We start from the raw sequence: 24779 nt of genomic DNA, 5'->3' as shown, positions 1-24779 counted from the left end.
TGTACCCCCTCATATCTTCATCATATACGCTCATAAATTAAAAAAAGGATTCTGGATATTAATGGAAACTGAGGAGAGGTTGACTTCAAAAACCAACCAGTGAATGGCCTGACAGTTTGTCCCAATTTGGTGCCAGATAATCCTGATATGCGCTCATCCCAACTAATGTAAACACAGTTGGTGTTTTGGTTGTCCAGATTAAGGTCAATTAGTGCAACCAACCACTGTGTTCGTTATCAATTAATCTGTCAGTTGTTTTGTCATAATGGTAAAACTTCCTAGAGCCCAGTGTGACATCTTGAAATGTTTTGTTATGTCCGACCAACAGTTTCAAAGATATTTATTTTACAATCATATGAACCGGAGTGAAGCAGCAAATCCTAACCTTTGAAGAAGCTGGAACAACAAAACACATTTTTGCTTTATTAGATGACTGAAACTATTGATTTATCACCAACATTTTTGCAGAAGACTCTTCTGTTGATTCATTTTTTTGTTGGGCATCTAATAAATTAGTTGTCTGATTGCTTCAGCTTTAACTTGAATGTAAATTTACATGAAAATCCCAAAAAACACACAGACAAACAGTAGCTGCAAAGTCATCGCTCTGAGGCAGAGACAATGAAATCACCAGTGTTTTTGATGGGTAAGTCGTCTCCTTCAGGGAACCCTTTGAAACAGTGGTGAATAAATAGTTTTCCATCAGGGTGATGAGTGTAGTTTCTCTGTTTCGTGCACATGTTGCAGGCTGTGTGTAAGGCTGCAGCAGGAGTGTTTGTAACGCAGTGAGCTGCTCAGGAGATGACAGACTGCTTGCCCATGCTGGAGCTGCAGGGTGTCATGAGGCGGAACTGACTGATGTGCAGCTGTTGTGACAGTCGAGTTGACGTTCTGCCTCATCTCGGTTCCTGGAATAATTAGATCGATTTTTTCGCTGGACTAAAAACCACACGAGGGAAGTATGTATGAATGTAAGATGAAAGCTGTGCAAGACTATTATGTAAAAATTCTGAACAGAAAAAGGAGGAAGTAGTGGATAAAGGTGTCCCATCCTTTGCAGAAATCACACTTTTCGTCAGATACGCCTCTCACAGGAAGTGCCACCTCAGAACATGAAACCAAATTACAGTAGGACTCACCTATATTATAAACAGCGCTTCTCTTGTCTTTCTGACATCCTTTAAGTAGTCAAGACGAGTTTGTAATCATGAGTTTGCCTGTTGCAGTTTTAAAAGATTTTTTTTAATGTAATGTCCTTTATTATATAGTATGACAACACAAAGAGAGAGAGGCAAACATAGTGATATGATTATTCCCTCAATTAATCATTTTGTCTATGAAATGTTGAAATATTGTGCTCAGTAGCTCCTTTGACACATGCAGCCTATTTCCAAGATGTTCAGGAACATTTCCAGAATGGGGTCATGTGTGAATGGGAGCAGGGATCAACATTCAAGGAAATCTGTTCCGCCAATTTCCAAACCTCAAGACCTTGTAACATTTCAGGGAAAATGTTGGTACAGCTGTGTTGTGAATGAAAGCAGTAACATTGCAGGGACCAGCACGTAAAGAGTTACGTCCGTCTGATGAAAGACGCTTTCACGTCAAGCAAGCGAACCGATCGCAAGACTTGACGTGCTGGTGACGAGTTGGTTTCGCCTCGTCTGTTTTCAACATGGCGGCCGTGTCACACACATTCTCATATTACAGCTAAACAGTACACTAACATATTTTTCTGGAAACATTTCAGGTGAGAAATAGGCAATCAGGACTGCAGAGTTTGAAAGTTTGATCTGAGCTTCATGAGTTTCGATCTCTTCTTCTGTTGCGTTTTATGGCGGTTGGCATCTATAAGTGTCTGCTGGACTTTCCCTTGCCCCATCTATTCTGGCATTGCCATGGCATGTGTGAAAAGGCGCAAGATGGAAATGTTCCTGAATGTAGCTGCATGTGCGAAGAGTGAAAATCACTAGCGGTGCCTGAAAGGTTATCCCAGTAATTCACATGTGATAGAGGCTTATTATGCCCTCAGTTTGCTTGTTCCAGTCCTCTTTTCAGGCAAGACTGTTAAAACTTTATGGCCTGCCATGCTTTTATCTTGTGTTGCTCTGTATACAGTGACACAGTGAAATTAAAGCAGACTGGTGTTAAGTTCAAATCAGAGGTTCCTCGAATGATGACTCAAAGCATGAATGTTTGAGGGCAGCCTGACTGTCAGCCTTCTTCTGCTCTGTTACCATGTTTTCCAAAAGCAAAAAATACTTGACTTTTGCGCTGTTTGGCTCTGAGTCAGCTGTTGCATCTGTGAACAGAATTCAGGTTATGAGTGATATTTGGAAGACAAAAGGCTGTCAGTGGGGAATATCTGACAGGCGGAGATCCCCGAAGGGCTGTAATACTCATGTTTTTATGTCAAGGCTTTTACTCATCAGCGTCACAGACAGACACATGTCCAGATCTGCAGCAGCAGTGGAGTCATGATCTCTATATTGAGGTCACAGGGAGAGGCTTGCTTGTAATAAACATCTCCAAATGTCTTTTGTCTTGATTTCAAATCTCTTTCCGCTCCTAACACAATTTCTCCCAGTGATTTTTCTTTCACACACACACACACACTCATACAGTCTCTAGCTCTCACAGGCAGTCACTCTCATACACGCAGTAAATGCGGCTGGAATGTGTGATGTGGACTCGATGTGGCCCAGGCTAGTCCTGCTCCATTCAGCAGCAAATCCCCCTGGTTTAGGATTTGCTTTTACAGTCCGGTGTGCCAGGGACTGTACTCTAAACTCACCCATAAGAATCTCTCACCGACTTGTCATGTTTTCCCAGCGGGAGGAATGTAAAGTAATGTGCCTGAATGAGCTGAGTCATAATTAACGTCAGAGCGCTGATTGGTCCGTGTCATTGTTAATCAGTTACCTGGTGATCTAACAAGTTTTCGGTTTTCTATTTGACTCTTGATGTGGGATTGTGAAACATGGCTGCAGGCGGATGAGGTGTGTTCTTTTGAATTAAAGGCAGTTTATGTAACAGATTTTTGTCAGGCCTCATCAACACTACAGCTTATGGATAGTGGGACTGTCGTTTTTATGCACAAAAAACTGAAACAAAGCTGCATCTCTTCTTCACGTTGCATTACTTTTGTCATCCCCCCCCAGGCCTCCCCTTCCCGAGAGCTCCATGGAGAAGATGAAGCGGTTCAAGCGACGTCTCTCTCAGACGCTAAGAGGCAGCCACACCATCGACGAGTCACTGTCTGAGCTGGCCGAGCAGATGACCATCGAGGAGAACGGCCTGAAGGACAGCGGTGAGTTTTATGAGCAGTTTTATGTGATGGTTGTTGCGTGTAGAGTTGGAGGAGGAGCCGCTCATTCAGGAAGCATTTCTCCTGGATAAATAAACGGTTGTAGAAGTTTATGTCATGGTCATCAGATTTGATTATTTCTGTTATTTTTTTTCAGTTTTCTTTCCTTTTTTGGGCAAAACAGGGATGTTGCAGTTCATGACAGTGACCTCGTAACTGACTTCATCTACGGCTTTTTAGCCTTTATATAGGGTTAGCTGATATGGTAATATATACTGTGACAGGACATTTTGCTATACTCTGTATACAGTACAGTGGTATCTTTTCCATTCATACACTGGGTGTATCAGGCCATTGTGTTGCACATGAATGTTGCATGCACTGCTTTATGGCAATATTGGATTTTTATGATCTTTTGCATCAATTTGATGATGTAACTTATTTGTCTGGATTAGACAAAAACAGACATTCCTATTTTACCCTTAAGCAGTTTCTCAGTTGAATTTGCCAGAACATGTACAATATCATATTTATAGATATTGCAATATAAAAATGTGTATAGAGGATTTTATAAACACCCCCCACTACTACATTCATAGATATTTGTTATTTTAATGCTCTATAATGGCTTTATCCAAACATGACAAGACCAATACAGATAAAACTGCAATGCTGAAGCAGTGTTTGGCAGCCGCTACGCTGAGGGTAGTGGTGACACTGCTGGAGAGCAGCGAGGAGTTGGAAAATAATGACGATGACAAGCCGCATGAGTTATGTATTTTAAAACTTGCTGCAGTCGAATAACTTTTTTATCTCCATCACTAAATGAATGGCCATCTTGAGCACAAGGGACACTTTAGGCTAACCATTACCATGTGACTTTTACAGGAAAGCGTCTCAGGGTTTTATTGAAACATCAGACTGTAAAATTGACAGCACATTTATGTGATTAAGTGCGTGTCTGAAATGGGATTTAGCAGCTGAATTTTGATGTACTGCATTTATATGGTGCTTTTATTCAAATCTGTATCCACAATTCAGCTGACACCGACTCAAAATGTGAGAGTTGAATGTTTTATATGGTTTCAAGGCGCAATCTTCAGCTCGCCGTTAGCAGTACACCAACATAACGTTTCTATCTGGATTTGTAGTTGACTCCTGTCCTTCATTTTTACTTTTACCCTTGAATTTTTATCAAAGAGCCAGATAATTTCTAACATGGTTGCTCAGTGAAAAAATAATGAAAAAGGAGAGGTAGAGAGAGAGAATTTAACGTCCCGGGCCTGGCTGCTTTCTCACCTCCGCACAGCGGGCCAATCACGGTGAGAAGTGGATTTCAATGTTGGAAAGTTATAGAAATGGCTATACATAGCTCCCCTAATCTGATTGTTGGAAAGGTATTGGGGGGTGGGGGGGGGGTTCAGATGGTAGTCAACCTTCAGACAAGCAGCTCTGACAGAGTATTCTGGCCGTTTAGGTCATCTAACATTGTATACACAGAAAACGAAGGAGACTTTTCCTCCCGAGATCCTTCCACTTCACAACTTTGTATTGACTTTGGTCATCATGTGTGACACGACTATTTATTTTACTGTAGAAACGCGCTGTTCCACGGGCGCAGATACAGTCGGTTACATCATTCACATGGATCCTGCTGAAGGTTGCGGCCTTCAAGGCGTCAAAATAGAATCAGGGTGGCACAGCGGCTTATCTCTGCTGATATTCACAAAATCTGCAGGGAGCGAGGGAGGGAGCATGCAACCACATCGTTGCCATGGTGCCCAGGGTCTGCAAGAATTCTAGAGTTTCCATGACATTGCCACGGCGACTTGGATGACTTGATGAAACCAGCCAGGCATCTTGATGCATTCCCCCCCCCCTTTTTTTTTTTTGCATCTTTCAGCTCTTCTTCCTCTCTTTTGCCCACCCAGAGCTTTCCCTTCCAAACTTCTTTCAGGCCTCTCCTCAGTTTTTCTCTCTTGTCTTTTGTCCAAATGAGGTGTTTTTTTTTCCTTTCTTCCATCAATCAGATCGTCCAAGTGCCCCCCCCCCCCACCCCCCGCCTCCCCAAATCTCCCTCTGAGAACTAACTGGACTTTGTAAAGAGCTTTTTGTATAGTGATTAACACCAGGTTTGGCCAGAGCGTTCTGTGCTTGGTGAGAGGGGACACAGAATCGTGTGTGTGTGTGTGTGTGTGTTAGCGAGCCTGCGTGAGGGGATTTTAGCAGCCTGTGTAACAGTAAGTAGAGTAGAGAGGAGACAGAATGTAGTAGCCAGATGAGATGTGATCTGAACTCTGTGATTGGGGAAAGCATTCTGGTCCTGATCTGATTATGTAACACTCATAACTCAGGCCAGCGGCGGCAGCAGCTGCAGAGAGATAAGGGAGAGGTGGCATCAGGACCTGGATATTACATGAGGAGGGGAGGGGGGGGGTTTATTTCCATTTTCATGTTAAATCTAGGAAATACTTCATTTGCGTGTGAGGGAATTTTTGTGTGTGCAGCAAAAATACAACAAGAAACACAAAGTTCTGATGCAGCTTTTAATATATAGGACATAAAAACGTTCCTAAGTTTTGACTGCTGGCAGAACTTACGTAGTGAAGTCTCTTTTTATAGCTAAACAAGATCTGTACACCCACAGCGCTCTGAGTCCATCCTGAAAAGGCAGCCTGAGCCTTGTGAGCTTAATTTCAGCAATAAAATGTAAGTCTGAAAAATGCACCGAGAAATTGAATGACCCTGGAAACCGGAGGCCAAACAAACGAGCGAGCTACGGGGGGTTGGTTTAGATGATGACGCGGCTTGCTGCTTCTCAAAGCTCACGGATCTTGTTAACTATCCATTATAGGCATTGTGGATATAAAATGAAGCATGACGCTGCAACTTACATGGCTTATTTCCTGCCTGGGAAAGTTTACAACACATTTGACAGAGCGGTTGCCATGTTTTTCCAGTTTGAAGATCAGGACAGATGGCTGATGACAGCCCATTCAGGGGTGCGTTTGTCTAATCAGGTGCAGGACGGGTTGTTGTGACGTCTCACTGAAGGAAAACACATTCACCTATTGTACTGCCTACCAGATAGGACGCCAGGCCTGAACAAATACCTATTTGGCCTTGTTAAACTACACTGACTGAAACACAATTATACGCTGGCTGTAAAAGATGATTATCTTTTTATTTTGTTAAGCCCAGACACCTTTTATAACGCACCTGTCCACAGTCTGTTTGATTCCTCTCCTGCAAGATTCACTGACTTGTTCTAGAGGAGGCCCATGAGGATAAAATCATCTATTATAGTTTATGTAATTTTATATTGTGATATTGATACATTTTATTGAAAATCAAGTCGACAAATAACCAGAGAGGAATGTCCATTATTGGTCAATCCAGCAAATTAAATTTCTTTTTAAAAATCCAATATTGCCATCAATCAGTCAAGCTCATTGATTTGCAGCGTTGTTTACAATGGTGGAATATAACCAGATATTAAAGGGGGGATAGTTACCATGATGTAAACTATAATCGCCCACTACTAACTCTTTCCCACTGCAGCCTCTGATATATGATATATGCTTAGTCCAGCCTCTACACACTTACCTAACCACTCCGCCTCTGTTTACATGTTTGTGTGGACGGTTCATCATGTTAATGGCCATACCAAACCAGACAGAGATGAGTTAGAGTGGACTGTAAAACCCTCTGACAGAGAGTCTGTCTTTGTCAAATATTATTTTTTATCATTACACACATTAAAAGAGACAATCTTAACACTATGTGCTCCATAATGTCTTTCTTTTCTCCGATGGAAATATTTACTCTCTAACTGTTGCCTTACGTCCCGTCCTAATCCTCGCTGCCCTCGTTGCACATGTCCTACAGTATCCCTCTGTCCGAGCACTGACTCTCTGCTCAACTGCTTCACTGTGGCTCCATTTTTCTCCACACTGTCACTGTGGGTGTTTTTAGTGGGCGCTACTGCATAATAAATCTTTTTAATTCTGTCAACTCCATTCTTGCTTTTGGACAAATGCCATTTTCTCTGACCAAGCTACATGAATAAGACTTCGAGACATTTTGTTTACTTAACTAGAGACTCTCTTACTTCTCTACTTTTGGTATTGGCTACTCATGAGTGCAACACTGGTTGAGGCAACTGACCACATTGCTGCTGCTTTGTTACTGTTAAGTTCGACTCCATTTTGGAACAATAACGATAATAAAAATAGGACAATATGACAAACTATGATAAGATTTTCATGTGGATTTAAAAACATTTCAGAACTACAAAAACTCGTAAAATAATTGAACATTGATTACTGACGTTCATATCAGTGATCTGTATGTTACACTGCTGTTGATAACTTGCCCTGAACGACAGTATACCTGTGTGGAAACATTGTACACTGTCCTTTTTATTTCCTCATCAGTCTTTCACGTCAATTGTCTCAGTTTCTTTCTTCGTTTTCGTTGCTTCTGAATGTTCTCAACGTTTTCAGTCATGCTCTTTTCTAATGTTCATCAGTCTCACTGTTTTACATTTTTGGTTTCTCTGTTTCAAACCTGCCATAAAGAAGTATTCTTATTTAAATCCATTTACGGAAACAGCACACTCTGGTTCGAGTTGTCTTTGCTTAGCATGCAGTTGACTATCTTCCTGATTCCCAGCAGTTAACATATATAACATGCAAATATATGTTTCGGTAGATCAAGAGATAAAACCTCTTATGTAACAAGCGTTTATTTTGTTCCGTCTGGATTCCTACTTATCTATAACTAGTGAGTCAGAAAGCTTTTAGTCGGTTAGTAAGCAATTATGCCTAATATCCTCACTATCTTTTAATTATAATGAAAATGTTCAATTTTCTTTCAAATAGTTTTATAGGTGCAAAATGAGACTTTGATTTATTAGAAAAATTAGCTTTGTAATATTTTCTGAGGTAAAAATTTATGGTCATGGCATGAAATTTGTGGATAAACAATAAAATCATAGAACATAATCATCATAATCAATCATTTAAACAAACATTTTTCTCTGTTCCTACAGTTTCTCATAAAACAAACACAATTTAATGGTTTACATGTCACAGATATACTCAGAATCAGTAAAACTGACTGTCAGTATGTGTTCATACACCATAAACTGAGAGTGTCAAGTTCATCAGGCATGACGACCGAGGAAGGAAAGAGAGAAAGTTCTGGACTTTTGGTCAGAAGTATTTAAATATCTGGACAATGAAATGCATACTGTTAACTTGTTGCTTTCTTCATATGTTTATGTCTCTCCTCTTGCAGAGCCCATAGTGAGGAATGGTCGTCCTCCATCAGCCCACAGCGTTCACTCCTTCCTACATCAGTACACAGGCTCCTTTAAAAAGCCGCCGCTGCGACGGCCGCAGAGCGTCATCGGTGGAGGCCTGGGCTCTCTCATGGTCATGCCTCGCAACGGCAGTCGCCTCGGTTAGACACGCACACACTCTCCACACATCCGCAACATCGGCCGTCATCACATTTGATATTTGTCTTTCCTCTGGCTGTGAAAAGCGGTTCAGTGCAGAACATGTGTTTTGTGTTAGAATCTTGTGGCAAACAGTGGCGAGTTTTAATGCCAGATTTTTTTTTGCTTAAAATTTTGTCCTCGTGTAGAATATCCTCAAAATTACATGTAAAAAAAACATTTTGAATCTGTTAAGCACACACACTGAATTGCACATCATGTGAGAAAACAAACCGCTGCTAGTGGCAAATCTTAGCGCAGACACACACATCTACATATCAGCTCAGTCACTCCAGCGTTACAGTCAGTCACACAATAAGCCGTTTGTTCAGAATGAGACTGAAAATAATGATTTTGGTCATTTCCTGCAAACCAGCAGCCTGGATTTGCAGCCCAGGTACAATATTTAAATTCATAATATTATCTCATAGGAAACATAGAGCCTGGAGGAAATAGCAACATGCTTCATATGTATTAAACTTGAGTTTGTTTATTCATGGGGAAATTACAAGATGATTTATGGATTTGTCTTGTAATGCCCCTTGGCATTGAAATAAATTAAATCTATCAGTCAAATATATTAAACCTAATATACCTCTTGTGTATATTCTCTGCTCTACACATCCAGGAGCTTGATAAGAACAGAGCGGCTCATAAAAGCGTCCGAGAGTGTTTCTCTGTCCGACCTGCTGCTGCTGCTGCTCTGTCCTTGCCCTGTTTCCACAGACCTGAATCCATCCGTCATACTCAGCCCCTCATCCTCCTTTTTCTCTCTCTACCTCCTCTTCTTTCTTCACCCCAGATATCGTCCATGAGAACCTGAAAATGGGGTCAGACGGGGAAAGCGACCAGGCGTCAGGAACTTCCTCCGATGAGGTGCAGTCGCCCACGGGTGTTTGTCTGAGAAACAGAGGGAACCGACGCATCTCTGCGGAGGTGAGCTCCCCTGCGTTTCCAGACTTTCTTTGTCCTTATGTTGCCTCTCTGCTTTTTAAACGGAGGAAACGTTGTCGGATGTGAGTCATCGGCTACTGTTAACAAGCTCTGACGTTTGAACACGTTACCTTCATGAATCGTGACACGTTTATCCGTCTGTGTTCCCACCAGGCTTAGCGGTTCAGCCTCCACTTTGTTGTTAAAGGTGTGTTTTGATTAACTCACGGTAAAGCAAAAGGAACCTGAACGTTGCACAATGCAATATTTTTTTTTCTCTCCAAGAAGTGGTATTTAACGATGTGTGCATTACAGCTCCACACTGTAACTCAGCGTAGGCGTATTCTCGTAATGTGTTATGAACACGCAAAAGTCCTTTAGCTGCCCACATAATCTCAGCATGACACACACACACATGCACACGCACACACACACACACACATGCTCACACATACTGCACTTCTGAACATACTTTTTGAAATCTGTTTTTAAAAAGGTTTCACAGTCGCAGCCACCCACCTAACCCCCTTACACTCTCACTCTCACTCTCTCTCTCTCTCTCTCTCTCACACACACACACACACACACACACACACGAGCGCACACACACGGTCATGGGCAGCCAGATTTTGACATTCCTCTGGTGGTTACATAATGTCAACACATTATGGAAAGACTTCTCACTGGGATTATTATTATTTTGTTGTTGTCTACACCCGGTTTCATTTCACCACAAACATCTCTTGAATCCTGGATGTATGATTTTTATAAATACAATATGATGTCATTATAAAAATAAAGTTGAAAACGGTTGAAAACAAAAACAAGCCATTGTAAAGATTAAAGCGTTACGGCTTGCACCACAGCACGCTGAGTTCTGTTCAGCAGAGCATACGGAAAGACAGACGTGTACAGAAATGCAGAACCCGATCAAGACTGAAAGCTTTAATCCAGCTGGCTCACATGGACATATGGAAGGCAGCGTGAAACAAGAGGAAATAAAACATGGCTGTATCTTAAGCTTACTGATAAACTTTGAAGGGCTTTGAAATTGAAACGACAGATACAGGAAGTGGCCGGGTTTGACTGAAGCCAATATGACATAGCGCCTTTCTCAATACCAAGTATGCTGACTTCGGATTTTTGTACTTGCTGGCAAGTTTGACGTGGAAGTACAAACCTCAGAGGACAGGAGAACGCAGTACGATCAAAGCAAAACTAACATTTTTTTCTCACAAAAAATAACCTCATTGACAGATAGATGCAGCAAATTATGTTATTCAGTCTCTAATGTAGCTATAATAAAAATCAGAACTGTTATGTAGCTTAATAGAATAAAACAAAATTTAATATAGACCGATCTGTTTGTTTTAACACATTTATTTTTGTTGAAACGTGGTGACATCATACATACGTACATATAGAGCCTCAGAGGCAGCGCTGTTGTTCTGTCCAGTAAAAACATGAAGCTTCACTTTACATTCAGACAAACTAATGTGGCAGCTACAATTATTAGATTTCATCTGTGAGACCAAGATTTATCCTCCAAAAAGAATTATATCATATCAAAATGACATGAGACATTAAAGCCAGCGGTAAACAGCACAGATCAGTTCATCAGATCGTGTTCTACGCAAGATGACGATGGACGTTGACCTGCCGATCATCTCAGGAGTCAGGCTGTTAGCAGCTGAGATTACCGGCCGGAAAATGTTGGAGCACATTTCCAAATAGGCGTTAATTGGATAAACTGGCAACATACTGGGAAGTGACATTAACCGTCCCACAATGAAAATTACAACAGTCTAATCTCCGCCATCACTGCCAGTTGGTGTAAAATGCATTCTGGGATACTTAGCTTCAGCTGCATTCGGCTGACCAGTGGTGTAACTGCATCACTCAGTCACTCACCGCGTGTCTAGACAGCAAACGTAGTGTGAGCAGCACATCAGCAGAGCAGCAGCAGCAGCAGTAAGTGCTCTATCTGTGTATCTACATTGGAGGCGTTCAGGTGCAGTATTAAGCGTAGGTCACCCAATACACATGACTGTAGTGACGCGCATAAAATGGAGGAAAACGTACTTGAAGCGTAAATGAATGCTTCAGGTCATGGTTACACCCATGAGAGGCGAGCCTGCATGGAGCCGGTGCAGACAGCTGCGTAGATTACAATGAGAGACTATCTGTTGCGTGTGACGTGCTCGTGAAAAACGCATCTGATACGCTTGCTGTCTAGACGCGGGGTCAGTCAGACAGTCAGTCACGGACATTTGCATTTATAGGGCTGGCCCCGCTGTTGTGGTCCAGCCAGAAGTTGCTGATTTCTGACACTGAGTTATATTAAATTCTTCTGTTCCAGTTTTAAATACAGAGAATCTGCTCCACAGAATGACATCAGTGTTTAATGCTTTCCATAATGAATTTGTTTAATGTGCAACATAATCAAGAATTTAATCCTAATACGTGAAATGCATCTCACCTCTGTGCTTTATTTTAATTGAATAACAAACGAAACAGACCTCATCTAAACAAATCCATGATGTGACGTTTGGTTTGTACTTAATATCTTCTTACTGTGTGTTTAACTTTTTCTTTACTACAAAGCTGCGACTTGGTCCTTTCAATCCATCTTAATGGCTCCTAATGGGATTTGAGGATGTACAACTTAGTCATTACAACTAACTGTTCGTAATGATGGTGAAATAGTGAAAGTAAAATGTTAGTTAACTTTCCTCCTTCTGCATTTTTATTTACTTTTTTTATTAAGTTCATTATTCTCAAACATACAGAACTAACATACAAAACAATCAGCCATCATTTTGTTTGTTTAAACTCAGTTGTCCTTTTCATGTTCAGCATCACTGTTTTGAGTCTATGATAATAATAATAATTCTTTTACTTATTATTATTCACAAATAAAGGTCTTAAACCTCTTGATAAAAGTCTGAAAATACTGAGTTTGAGTGAAGTGATGTGAGCTGTAGTGAACATCCTGCAATACCAGGAGCTTTGAAGAGACCTGGTTGTTGCTTTGTATTAAAACAAACATACACACACACACACACACACAAGTTTGCACAGTTTTCCTTGTTAGGACATTGACTCCATTCATTCTGTACAGCCTAAGTCTAACCTTAACCAGGACCTCAGAAGTGACGTTTTTCCGCGTTAGGACTGGGCTTTGGTCCCAATGAAGTCAATGTTTATACCAGAAACGGCCCCAATAAGGATAGAAAAACATGTACACACACACACACACACACACACACACACACACACTAATTATTCTTTAAAACTTGACCAATTTAAAATGTTGCAATGTTGAATAAATTATTGCCTGATCCCAGAGATAAAAGAATTTGAGCTAATTCAATGTCAGAAATCAGCACATTTAAAAAAAAAAAAAAAATAGTAGTAGAGTAGTACTTCCTGATTGTACTGAATGTGTGTTTTTAATGTGCGGTTGATGTTGACATCTTGCCAGTGCACACCACATGTTGCGCAGTACCTGCTGGGTGATCATGGGAGGGAAGGTCTTGCGATTGAAGAACACAAACTTTTCCCTCCTCTGACAGTGTTTATAGGTTGGTTTGATTGCAGGACCTGGTGATTTACAAGCAGAAAGCAGTAGCTACATAGACAAACCAAGCATGCAAGACTGCACGGGAAAAAAAAACCAAAAAAAAAAAACCTTAACGAGTGGTTAAGCAGCTTACTCCCTCTGGGGCTACCCACGCACAGAAACATGACACATCACCCCTCGCTGTGTATTGACAGGGTGTGCAAGCAGTACACCTCACACTTCCTGTGTTTCACTGCAGACTAACCAGAAAGAGTTTACTTGGGCAGACGCACGTACACACACTTGGTTATATTCTTGCAGCCCAACAAACACTCTGTTCATTGTTTGTGCTGGTATGAGCAGCGTGATTGGCTGCAGGCTCGTTGTTGATGAAGTGATCCAACAGTGAAATCACTGTGTGGCCCCGTTCTTTGTCTTTGTGCTGCTGTCACACTCAGAGGAGGGAGAGTAGAAGAAGAAGAAGAAGAAGAAGGGGAGGAGGAGGAAGGAAGTAGGAGGAAGAGTGAGGAAATCCCTCCATCTGTGGTCAGGTAGTGGATTGTCCTTCTCTTACTGGAGAAGAAGCAGCGCTGTTTTGGAATTACATCACAGGGATTACTGTAATACGGTCCAGATGGGCCCCTGTTGTAACAGATTAGGATGGGTTGATTGGACAACTGGAGGAGGGGGTGGGGGGGTGCAAAGGTCAGGTGATGGATGGCATCACATGCTCTGTGGACAAACAGCCAATCCTGTCGCAGCACACAGAAACCACAGACCAGTAGAAGTGGATATCATGTCATTCAAAAACACAGATGCACATCATGAGCCGGTGACCAAACTAAACATTCATAATTCATGTGACTTTATATATAGATTCAGCTTGAACATCAGTCCCACCCTACGTACTGTTGGACCAAGAAACGCTGCATCAAAATATTAACCTGCCAGAGATTTTTTAATGAGTTAATCGTTTCATTCATAAAATGACATCTTGAAATTGCTTGTTTTGTCCCATCAACGCACCAAAGCCCAAACATATTCAGGTTTGTGTCAACAAACCCAAGAAAGTCAGCAAATATTCACCTTAGAACGAGCCCTTTATATCTACAGAGGGAGCAGGTCCTCTTCCATGGAGTACACCATGTTGCACCGCCATGTTTCTACAGTAGCCCAGAATGGACAAACCAGAGGGCCTTTCTTGTTTTTCATGTTTTTCCACTTTTTTCACGAGTTTCCCCAGCCACCGTCCTACACACTAGTCCTTTTACGTCACTTTTTAAAAGCATTTATCCTCTAAGATGTCGTGATTTCATGCTTTTTTCTGTCATATATGATTGTAAACTGAGTATCTTTGGGTTTTGAACTGCTGTTCAGACAAAATAAGACATTTAAAGTTGTCACCTTTGACTCTGGGAAATGAGAACAGACATTTTCACTATTTTCTGACATTTTATAGACAAATCGGATGATTGAGAAATTAATCTGCAGATTAATCAATAATGGAAGTAATCATTAGTTGCAGCTCTAAGAGAATTAACACGCAACTATTTAGATTATTGATTTCATTTTTCAAAAGAAAATGTCAAAGATTCTGTGGTTCCTTTTTGTCTGTCGGTCAGACAAAATAATTTGAATATGTCATGTTGGGTTCTGGGAAATTATGATGGAAACTTTCACAGATTTTCTGAATGAATGAGAATTCATTGGATAATTGGACAACTAATTGAATTCCCCATATTTTCAAGGTTTTACACTACATTTACACAGTGAACTGTGTCTCTAGTTTTTATCCAGTTGTGTGTTTGTGCAATCGAGAAAATAATCTGCTGACAAATCGATGAAAATAATTGTTAGTTGCTTCCCCAAGTTGATTATTAAAACAGCTGTGGATGTATTTTCTGTTTGTTGTCATTGTTTCAGGTCTGCAGCAATATACACTGAGATATAGATTAAGAACATGTGTGTATGTATTAACACATTTTTCAACCGATATGTCTTATTTTCTCAAGTTGTAGTAAAAACATCACTCATTTTTCAGCATGTAGGCAGCCACTGGGGCAAAAAGCTGAGTCACTGTCCTGTTTGAATAAAAGGCTGAAGGGTCAGAAGTCAGTGGCCCTCAGTTACAGATTCATCAATGAGCTGGATGTTGAAATGTGGAGAGTTCAAAGTTGCATATTGTTGTATGTTGTATGTTGTTGTTGTTAGGAAGGAGGGGTGGATCAGTGGGGTGTCACTAAGTGTCCAGTGTTACCTCAGAGGGGGTGGAAGTAGATTTAAAGCAGCTAGAGAGGAGCCGGATTAACAGTAATCTAACAAATAGAAGAAATGCATGATGGGAAGAATCCAGACGTTGTTTTGTGAGTGTTTTGATTTTATATAACAAGTCATTAGGATCATGCTTTAGTACTTTGTTGCTGTGGAAAAGACTTTACCCTGAACTCTTAAAGGGCTTCACAGATGGCCTTTATTATGTGCACAAAACTGTATAGACTCACGCTGCTACACACACACACACACACACACACACACACACACACACACACACACACTGCCCTCTCTGTTGACCAGTGAGCTCTAAAGCACGCCGTCTAATGCTGGTTCTTACGGATTCTGCTTGTTTATTCTGGATTTCTGCCATTTTGTTGTCAATCATTGGTATTTATTCAGAGCTTTCGCTGTTTGCTGAAGGTTTACTCCTGTTTTTTCAGGGTTTTACACCGTGTTGACACTGTTTTTAAATCGCGTCTCTGTTGTTTTTATCCATTTGTGTGTATGTGCAGGACCTGAACAAACGTCTGTCCCTGCCGGCTGATATCCGGATACCTGACGGTTACCTGGAGAAGCTGCAGCTGAGCAGCCCGCCCTTCGACCAGCCGCTGAGCCGACGCTCCCGAAGAGCGTCACTGGTGAGACAGAGAGGGGGTGCAGAGGGAGAGATGGGTGAGGGAGGGAACGGGAGAAGAGTGTGATGCTGGGAAAGAGAAGAAACATTTCAAATGGTTGGAAAGGAGACAAATGGAGAAAGAATACATATGAAGGGAAATCACTATAGCAAGAAAAATCAGTTTTCTTGCTGAAGTGCCTCTTGAGCAGTTGTCATTATCCTTTACACTATCAGAAAACGAGAGCTGCTGTTAACAGTATTTTAACATTGTACCATGTGATGGTAGCTCAGAATACTTCAAACACTGCAGGGTAGTTAAAACTCCAACAAGGCCTTGATTATATGGAGATTATATGGAGATTCAAGCAATAAAGCTAACATCCTCCAACTGTATATGCAGTGTGATTAAGTGTTGTGTTTTCTGGAAATTAAATTAAGAAACAGTTTATGTCTGACAAATACCTGACAGAGTAAGGCTGGAGTGAAGGACTGTTGTCTCCTCTTTCTTGCAGTGAGTCATTACAAAAACACTGTCGACATGCACTTACGTCATAGGAAAGTAAAAAGTGGTTGATAAATTGTCACACAACCCCAGCGAAATGACTCATTTCACCATCAGAAATTGATCCTTTTGGTCCGATAACTTTTTGGAAAGTCTAGAAAAGCCTGCTTGAAGTTAGCCTGCGTGCACATTCAGACAGCCAGAGTGTGAATGTCCTGCCTGACATGAGATTTAAAAACTACTAAATACTGTGAAATACAGAGAGATTTATCTGGCGGTGATGGGATTAATCAGCATTGTGTGAACTCATTTGGCAAGAGCTTGAATGTAACGGACGTTCATTTCTATGTAAAAGTTCCTGCAGGTTTAAGGCACTTCAACACATTGATGCAATAATCCAATACTGCCATAAAGCAGTCCTGCTCATCGGTTTACAACACGGCCCAACATGGTCCAACACACCCAAAGTTATTTACACGATTGCTATCTCAGTATAAACAGTATGTTTAACTCTGTGACCGTTGATAAATAAATGTTGTCTTGTGATCAATTTTGTCACATCATCTTATCTACATTCTGCAGCTTCAATCTGGATCTGCAAAGTAACTAATAGCCACAGCTGTCAGGTAAATGTTGTAATACTTTCCTGCAAGGTGTAGTTGAGGAAAAGTCTAAAGAAAGCGGCAATACCTCCAAAGTGTACTTCCGTAATGTACAGTTCTTGCTGCTGACGTCTTACAGTGAGGAACAGTGATTTGAGAATCGTGCAGAATGAGAGAGAGAGAGAGAAAAGGGGGCTGCACGGCTATAAAAATAGTGAGAGTTATGTTACGTTATATGCGCATCAAACAGAAGTGAGAGAGAGTGAGTGAGAGCTCACGCCTCGTCCTCAGACTGTCTAATCTCACCCTCTCAGCCTGTTGTCATGTGTTTACATTGCACCTCAGCGTTCACTTGTCAGCAGCCTGAATAATTGGCTTGTGGTTTTACTTTGAATATGCATCTGTCCAAAGCAGAACAGAGGAAAAGTGTGAACCCCAGTCCACTGCATTTAAATACAGGCTTCCCCGCAGAGCTGTTTATAAAACACTATATGGCTTTAGCCCACAATATGTGTTTGACATACTTAAACGTTACGAGTCACCCAGACCTCTCAGGCATCTGGCAATGGTCTTCATGCTGTTACCGAGAGTCATATTAAAGTCTAGAGGAGCTGCCTTCAGTTTTTATGCTCCAAAGTGCTTGAAAAGCTTCGCTGAACTCTCAAGATCCACTCAGGCTGTAACTCTTCTTAAAAACAGACTCACATCTGTTGCCTCTCATGAATAAGTGTTGCATCTTAGTTATTAAATAGTTTGTATGTGAGTTTATTGTAAGCGAGTGGTTTTGAAGTGTGAAATGCTTTTTTTTTTCATGCATGTTTTCACTCAGGAAATCATGAAAAATGCTAATTATAATTTCCCTCAACTCACAGACTAAGAGCTCAAAACCCAAAGATATTCAGTTTACTGTCATTCAAGACAAAGAAAAGCATCAAATAATGACACCAGAGCAGTTGAAACTAACTAATATAAAACAAATATCAAATATTTTTCTGTTGTTCATTGATAATCGATTAATTGTTGGAGCCCTAAAGCACATAGAATTTTCTGCTCTGTATTAAAAATGCTTTATAAATAAAGTTTGCCCTCCCTTGCCTATAAACAAACACATTGTAAAAGCCAAAAGCCAACAGTCATTTGTCACAAGAGATTAGCTCTGATGGTCGTTGGGGGTGTGTGACCTCCTTACATCCCCCCTCTGCTGCTGCGAGGCCGTCATAAGGATTTGTCGCGGTGTCTGTTAGCTTGTCAGTGCTAATAAACATGCTTCCCTCATTAATACTGTTTGTCCTTTTCTCTCCTCCAGTCAGAAATTGGATTCGGGAAGCTGGAGACCTATATCAAACTGGACAAACTGGGGGAGGTACGTAAGAGTGTGTGTTCACCGGTAACCTTGACTTCTTTTCAGGTGCTGATGTTCTCAGAGAAAGCGATAAAACACACACACACACACACAGTTGCAGAGTTTATTTTTAACCCCTGACAGCCCGGCAGAGCTGCTCTTTCAGCTCTTTTCCTTTCTCCTGCTGTTCTCCAGGGTACGTACGCTACAGTGTTCAAGGGGAGGAGTAAGCTGACAGACAACCTTGTAGCGCTAAAAGAGATCAGGCTGGAGCACGAGGAGGGGGCACCGTGCACGGCTATCCGAGAAGGTACGAAGTGTTCAACAATTCCCACAACTTCCTCCACTTACTTATAATATTTTATAATAAGCAGCTATCTAGTTCAGTCACTCACTAGGCATGTTTGGGACATTAAATAAAACCTTTCGACCCAAAACATGACTTAAACTGCAGGTTTCCATCCTGCGTCTGAAATTAACACCCACCAAACGCCAAACCGCTGCACTGGCGGATAAATGTTTGTACCTAAAAGTGATGTAATCAGATATCTGGCATGATGGCTCAGAGGAAAATACTCATGTTTGTCCCTATACAGTGCAGACATACATATATGTGTTTTTTTATGTGCGTCTAAACAGTGCTGCGAAACTATAGGAAACGCCAGCCACAGATTGTCTCGAGCACTCCTAGTATCGTGGCACTGTTTACCGTACGGGCCATCAGCTACTGGACATCGCAGCTCTCTGCTAAACTGTCACTTGCTGCAGTATATATATGACACAACAAAGGCAATTTAGGCCATTAAAAAATATGCTTGGTCTGTGGATTTTTTTCATCTTGGCAGGTGAGTCAAAAAGTTAATTTTGGACACAGTTTCCATCCTCCTCCAAGAGAAATGCATCGTAGTTAGTTTGTGAGAACGTCATACAAACTCCAGGAAACAACCCCGACATGATTAAAGGTTTCATAAGGAGAGTGAAGTTAGCAACATGCTAATCTTGTGCCTTCTGTGTCCTTGTGTTTTTTCTGTGAGCGCTATGTGTTATCTTTTTGTTTTGTGACTTTGTTGATTAGTTAAATCTGTGTTGGCTTTCTTTGTCAAGTCTGAGACATTTTTTGTATGACGCAAGGTTTCATAAATAAACATCACTTGGCTCGATCAGTGTGAGCTCAGACACAACAAGGTCAGAAAAGCAAACTCGACAATTCAGATCAAAGAAAAGAAACTGTTTCACTATCACACCTGTCTTCTTTTTCTCTTTCCGTAGTGTCGTTACTGAAGGACCTAAAACACGCCAACATTGTGACGCTGCATGACATCGTCCACACAGACAAGTCGCTCACACTGGTCTTTGAGTACCTGGTGAGGAAAAACAAAACCTCTGCCCTCACTTCCTCCATGACTCACATGTTATTCTGTGCACAGATGCTAAAATGAATATATTTTACATCATTATTATTCATGAACCTGCAGAGTAGAGGACGCTTTAACAGGAACAACACAGTCCGACTGTTGTAGTTTCTGTGCCTGCAGCCTTTCTCCTCTTCCCTTAAAGCCCTTCCTCTCTCTCTCTCTCTCTCTCTCTCGCTCTCTCTCTCCCTCGTCTAGGACAAAGACCTCAAGCAGTACATGGACGACTGCGGGAACATCCTGAGCATGCAGAATGTCAAGGTGAGCCTCCGCAGGCGGCCTGTCCCCACGCCAACTTCATCAACTGTCAAGACTTTGTGGCTGCTGGTGCAAGAAACACTGTTAGTCTGCCCCCTGGTGGTGGAATGTGGACAATGTGGAGAAAAGTAGAATCTGTTTACTTTTCCACAAAAATCTATTTTGTTTGAACGCTTTTGTTTAAATTTTGCTTTAATGTCCATATGAACAGGGCTGAAAAAACATAATCTGGATATTTGAATTTGACTTTGTGGACGGAAACATACAGTATATAATGTTTATATTAATCTAAGCATCGGTCTATAATTGCAATATATTTCATTTAAATATTTTAGTTTCCTGAATTATCTATATTCTTGTGAGGTCTTGATGAATTTAACGGTTTAATTGTTTTTATTCAGAACCACTATTTGAATGTAAATTTACCAACGCGATTATATTTACTCACCAAAATATCTCTTTCTCTAGATTTTTCTATTCCAGATCCTGCGAGGCTTGGCGTACTGTCACAGACGGAAAGTTCTCCACAGAGACTTGAAGCCCCAGAATCTGCTCATCAACGACAGAGGGGAGCTCAAACTGGCTGACTTTGGTAAAAAAAAATTTAAAAAAATAATAACATGAATGAATAGTTTCGTTGGTTAAGATTCTTGCATGTCAGGGATCTTTCTCGAAACGAATTATCTAGCATTTGGATTTAGAAATTCAATCTTTTAAGCTGCAGTCATCTACATTTTTACAAACACTGCATGATTGTTTGAACAGTTCTTTTTTTTAAAATATGAAACTATTCGTGAGCTCTACTTAATGTGTCCTTTGGATCTGTTCTTATTTCTCATATTTCTGCTCCACAGGCCTGGCGAGGGCCAAGTCTGTGCCCACTAAAACATACTCTAACGAGGTGGTAACACTTTGGTATCGGCCTCCTGACGTGCTGCTGGGCTCCTCCGAGTACTCCACGCAGATAGACATGTGGTGAGTGGGCCTCACTCAACAGGGGTGATTACAACTGTTAGAAAACACGAATCAGACTCCTGGCCGCTCTCTGCTTCTGTCCATATGACTAAACACACTGAAGGGCGCAGAGATGAATATAATCCAAAGAATTCCCCGTCATGAATTGCTAATTTTTGTTCTTGTTTGAAGTCTCTCGCTGCTTCGGTGACTTGTGGGGGTAAGTACAGATGTGTTCGGGGCTTCTTTAATTTAGTCGACGCTCTTGCATTGAGCAATTTACATGAAGCGAGCAGGCAGGTGTCCTCATCCGCAGTAGAGAGACTTTGATGTGGCTGCTGCTGATGAACATGCCCACGCTGTTACGGAATTCAACTATGGATGGTTTTCCTTAAACTTCAAAGTGCCCTGCTGCTTTCTTCAATTAATTTCTGCCTTTTGATGTTTCATTTGTGGGACACATTGTAACCGATCAGTGAATTCAGGGCGCTAGATCCAAAAAAAAGTTATCCCTGTTTTTCAGTGGTAGTTTAGATAGATACAACTTGTTGACACGTCTTTTATGACCCAACCCCTTCTGTCTGTGTCTCCCTGTCAGGGGTGTGGGCTGTATATTCTACGAGATGGCTGCCGGCAGGCCCCTGTTCCCAGGCTCCACCGTGGAGGACGAGCTGCACCTCATCTTCAGGCTGCTAGGTCAGTGCTGCCCCCTGCTGACGGGGAAGTGGTCAAACTTTTTCAAACGAGCCTTTAATCGCATTAACCCTGGCATGTAGCCCCTGTGGCAGCGTGAAAAACCCTCCCCAGCTGCTGCGGTAAAGCAAGACTCCTAACAGGGTCAATTGAATGTCCCTCCACAGGCACTCCCACAGAAGACAGCTGGCCTGGGATATCCTCTATCGAAGAGTTCAAATCCTACAAGTTCCCCAAATACAAGCCCCAGCCGCTCATTAATCACGCACCCAGGTAGGGCTGAGATATTCACACTCTTGGATTTATTACCACTTTCTGTCTTGGATTGTATTTTTACATCAGACATAGCATGTTAGAGCTTTTCAAATGTTAACATGTTCTTTTATTTGTATTGCTATTATGTCTCCCTCACTTCTCCTGTTAGCCCTCTAATCATTGGAGATGGAAATGAGCAAATATTTCTTATCAGACCCAGGTATATGAGAAGAGCTGCTACGTAGAGCTTTGTAGCTTTTATAGAGAGTTAGACATTAGTGTTATTGGTTTGTTTAGTTAGGAGAGGGTGCTTTTTGTCACTTCCTGTAAGGAAATCCTGTGGAATAGTTGACTCTGTTTCCTTCCTTACACTCGCCAGCATCTGTGAGTCACCCCACCTCCACTGACCCCCCCCCCCCCCCCCCCCCCCCCCCCCGCTCCCTCTCTCTCTCTCTCTCCCCCCCCCCCTGCAGGTTGGACACCGATGGCATCGACCTGTTGATGTCATTCCTAAAAGTGAGTGAATATATCTGCCACGCATTAACGGGATGTTAAAAGCGATGTGACACATTTTGCAGCTATGTTAGGACTGCATTTTTGGAGAGAACTGCATCAGGTCTCGCCAACACGTTCACATGCAATCATTCATCGCTGACCCCATTTTTTTTTTTTTTTTTTTTTTTTTTTTTTTTTTTGTTTGAGTCATACTTTAATGAGTGTGTGTTTCTTTTGTCTGCCCTAAATTTCAGTATGAATCAAAAAAGAGGATCTCTGCTGATGAAGCAATGAGACAGCCGTACTTCAGGAGCCTGGGGCCACGTGTGCACACACTGCCAGAGAGTGAGTAATGAAATGGCAACGCAGTAATGCAGACTTGGCAGTCTTTGCTGGGTACAACTTGAAGGATATTGCAGCGTACAGCGAGGATCAGTTACAGCCTCGTAACAAAGACACTATTCTCCTGGCAAGATGATTTCTGTTGCACTGACTGACTCTGTGTCTTTGGCAGACATATCCATATTCACACTGAAGGAGGTCCAGCTGCAGAGAGATCCCGGCTACCGGAACTCATCGTACCCCGAGTCAGGTGAGCAGTAACGCAGGAATCAATACTCTCATTTCTCGTTATCACTGTAAACTTCATGCAACCAGCTTCATGTCTACATTTTCTTCTTCTTTCCCTCCTTCAGGCAACGGAAAGAGCAGAAGGCAAAGCATGCTGTTTTAGATTCTCTGGACTGTATTTTTTTTTTTATTATTATTATTTGGGAAGGATCTCCTAGCTGTACAGTCTCGCCGATGGATCAGTAACCTGAGATGGATGTTGGCGTGGAGCACCATCATCATCATCATCATGACTCCCACCACTCCCAACCCCCCCAACCACTTGGGGTACTTGTCCACAGTGCGAACCCCCTCCCAGGTTTAGCCTGAACCTGGCCCAAAAGAGACATTTATATACTGTACATCTATATTTATTGAGAAGAGAATTTGCTGCTAAATCCAACTACTGTCTAGAATTCTAACTGGCTCAGTCACTTTAATGAGTACATGCAATGTGTATAGATTTTAAAATTTTTTTTTTTTTTTTGAAGTGGTGATATTTTTAGTGATTATTTTTTGTCATTATTTCCATTTTCATACATAAAAACTCCACCTCAAAGCTCTTCAGTGTGTGTAGGTGTGTAAAGCGCACAGACAAACAGAGAGAAATGTTTCTGTAGCAGCTCAAAAAGATTTTTTTTTTTTTTTTTTTTTTTTTGATTTTCTGTCTCTGTTGCCACGATGCTGTTTCTCAGCAGGCACCCATCATTTGTGACCATTAACTCTGAAGGTTTTTGAGGCCAACTTTGATGTAACTGATAATTTTACCCTAAGTGGAGGCTAATATGAGAGCAGTGCTGCCAAGCTTGGTGAAAACAGATCACATCCTTGTCAGACGCTGGCATATCATTCCAGGATGCTGTGGTCTCTGTTGTGACCAATGAACAAATGCAGGGGGAAAAGAAGGCAAAGTAGAATTAACATGGGCAATATAGAGATGGTTACGCCTCCTAAATTCTTCAGAAAACCTAAATATTTAACTGCAGTGACCGGCCTCCTCGTCCTTGTTCTTTTCCACCTCAAGTCTCCTCCGATCTGTTACAAAGAAAAGGTGCAAAGTGAAGTTGGTGTTCTCCTTGCTGCCATTCCCATCTCCATCAACTGTTTAAAAAAAAAACAAACAAAAAAAAAATCCTTTTTTTCTGGATTGCCTCCATTATTGTGTTGCATGCCTGCTCTGTTGTATGAGGAAGCACACAGCCACTGAACTCCTAATTCAGGGAGAACTAGCTATAGTCCTGCCCCTAGTGAATACGATACTGAGTCACAGTCTATTTAACAGTGTTACAAGATATGTTTTGTATGATATTCTTTAACTTTATTTGTGGATAATTGTTATTGGTGTGGGATTCCGTTGCAGATGCCCTCCCATGAGTTTTTTTTTTTTTTTTTTCCAGAGTAAAAATTAAATTTAAAGTTTAAACAGAAATTATATGAACTGGTTTTGATTTTTTTTTTTCTC

At 41.4% G+C, this 24779-nt stretch overlaps 1 protein-coding gene across 1 annotated transcript in view; it reads left to right on the top strand.

Annotated features, from left to right (window-relative positions):
* Positions 1–24746, top strand: part of LOC122985300 (cyclin-dependent kinase 17-like) — a 33004-nt gene extending 8258 nt beyond the window's left edge. The window contains exons 2-17 of the mRNA XM_044355849.1: positions 3162–3310; positions 8609–8773; positions 9613–9746; positions 16092–16217; positions 18606–18662; positions 18837–18951; positions 19911–20005; positions 20252–20314; positions 20780–20903; positions 21166–21286; positions 21864–21961; positions 22126–22231; positions 22687–22729; positions 22963–23053; positions 23223–23300; positions 23404–24746. Of these exons, the coding sequence (XP_044211784.1) occupies positions 3184–3310; positions 8609–8773; positions 9613–9746; positions 16092–16217; positions 18606–18662; positions 18837–18951; positions 19911–20005; positions 20252–20314; positions 20780–20903; positions 21166–21286; positions 21864–21961; positions 22126–22231; positions 22687–22729; positions 22963–23053; positions 23223–23300; positions 23404–23441 (1581 nt within the window). The 5' untranslated portion in view covers positions 3162–3183 and the 3' untranslated portion in view covers positions 23442–24746. The remainder of the gene's footprint in view (positions 1–3161; positions 3311–8608; positions 8774–9612; positions 9747–16091; positions 16218–18605; positions 18663–18836; positions 18952–19910; positions 20006–20251; positions 20315–20779; positions 20904–21165; positions 21287–21863; positions 21962–22125; positions 22232–22686; positions 22730–22962; positions 23054–23222; positions 23301–23403) is intronic.
* The last annotated feature ends 33 nt before the right edge of the window (positions 24747–24779 follow it).

The sequence above is a fragment of the Thunnus albacares genome, chromosome 7 (genome assembly GCF_914725855.1).
Source record: "Thunnus albacares chromosome 7, fThuAlb1.1, whole genome shotgun sequence".
NCBI classification, from domain to species: domain Eukaryota; kingdom Metazoa; phylum Chordata; class Actinopteri; order Scombriformes; family Scombridae; genus Thunnus; species Thunnus albacares.
Note: the sequence above shows the minus strand (reverse complement) of the source record. Positions and strands in the feature narration are given on the sequence as shown.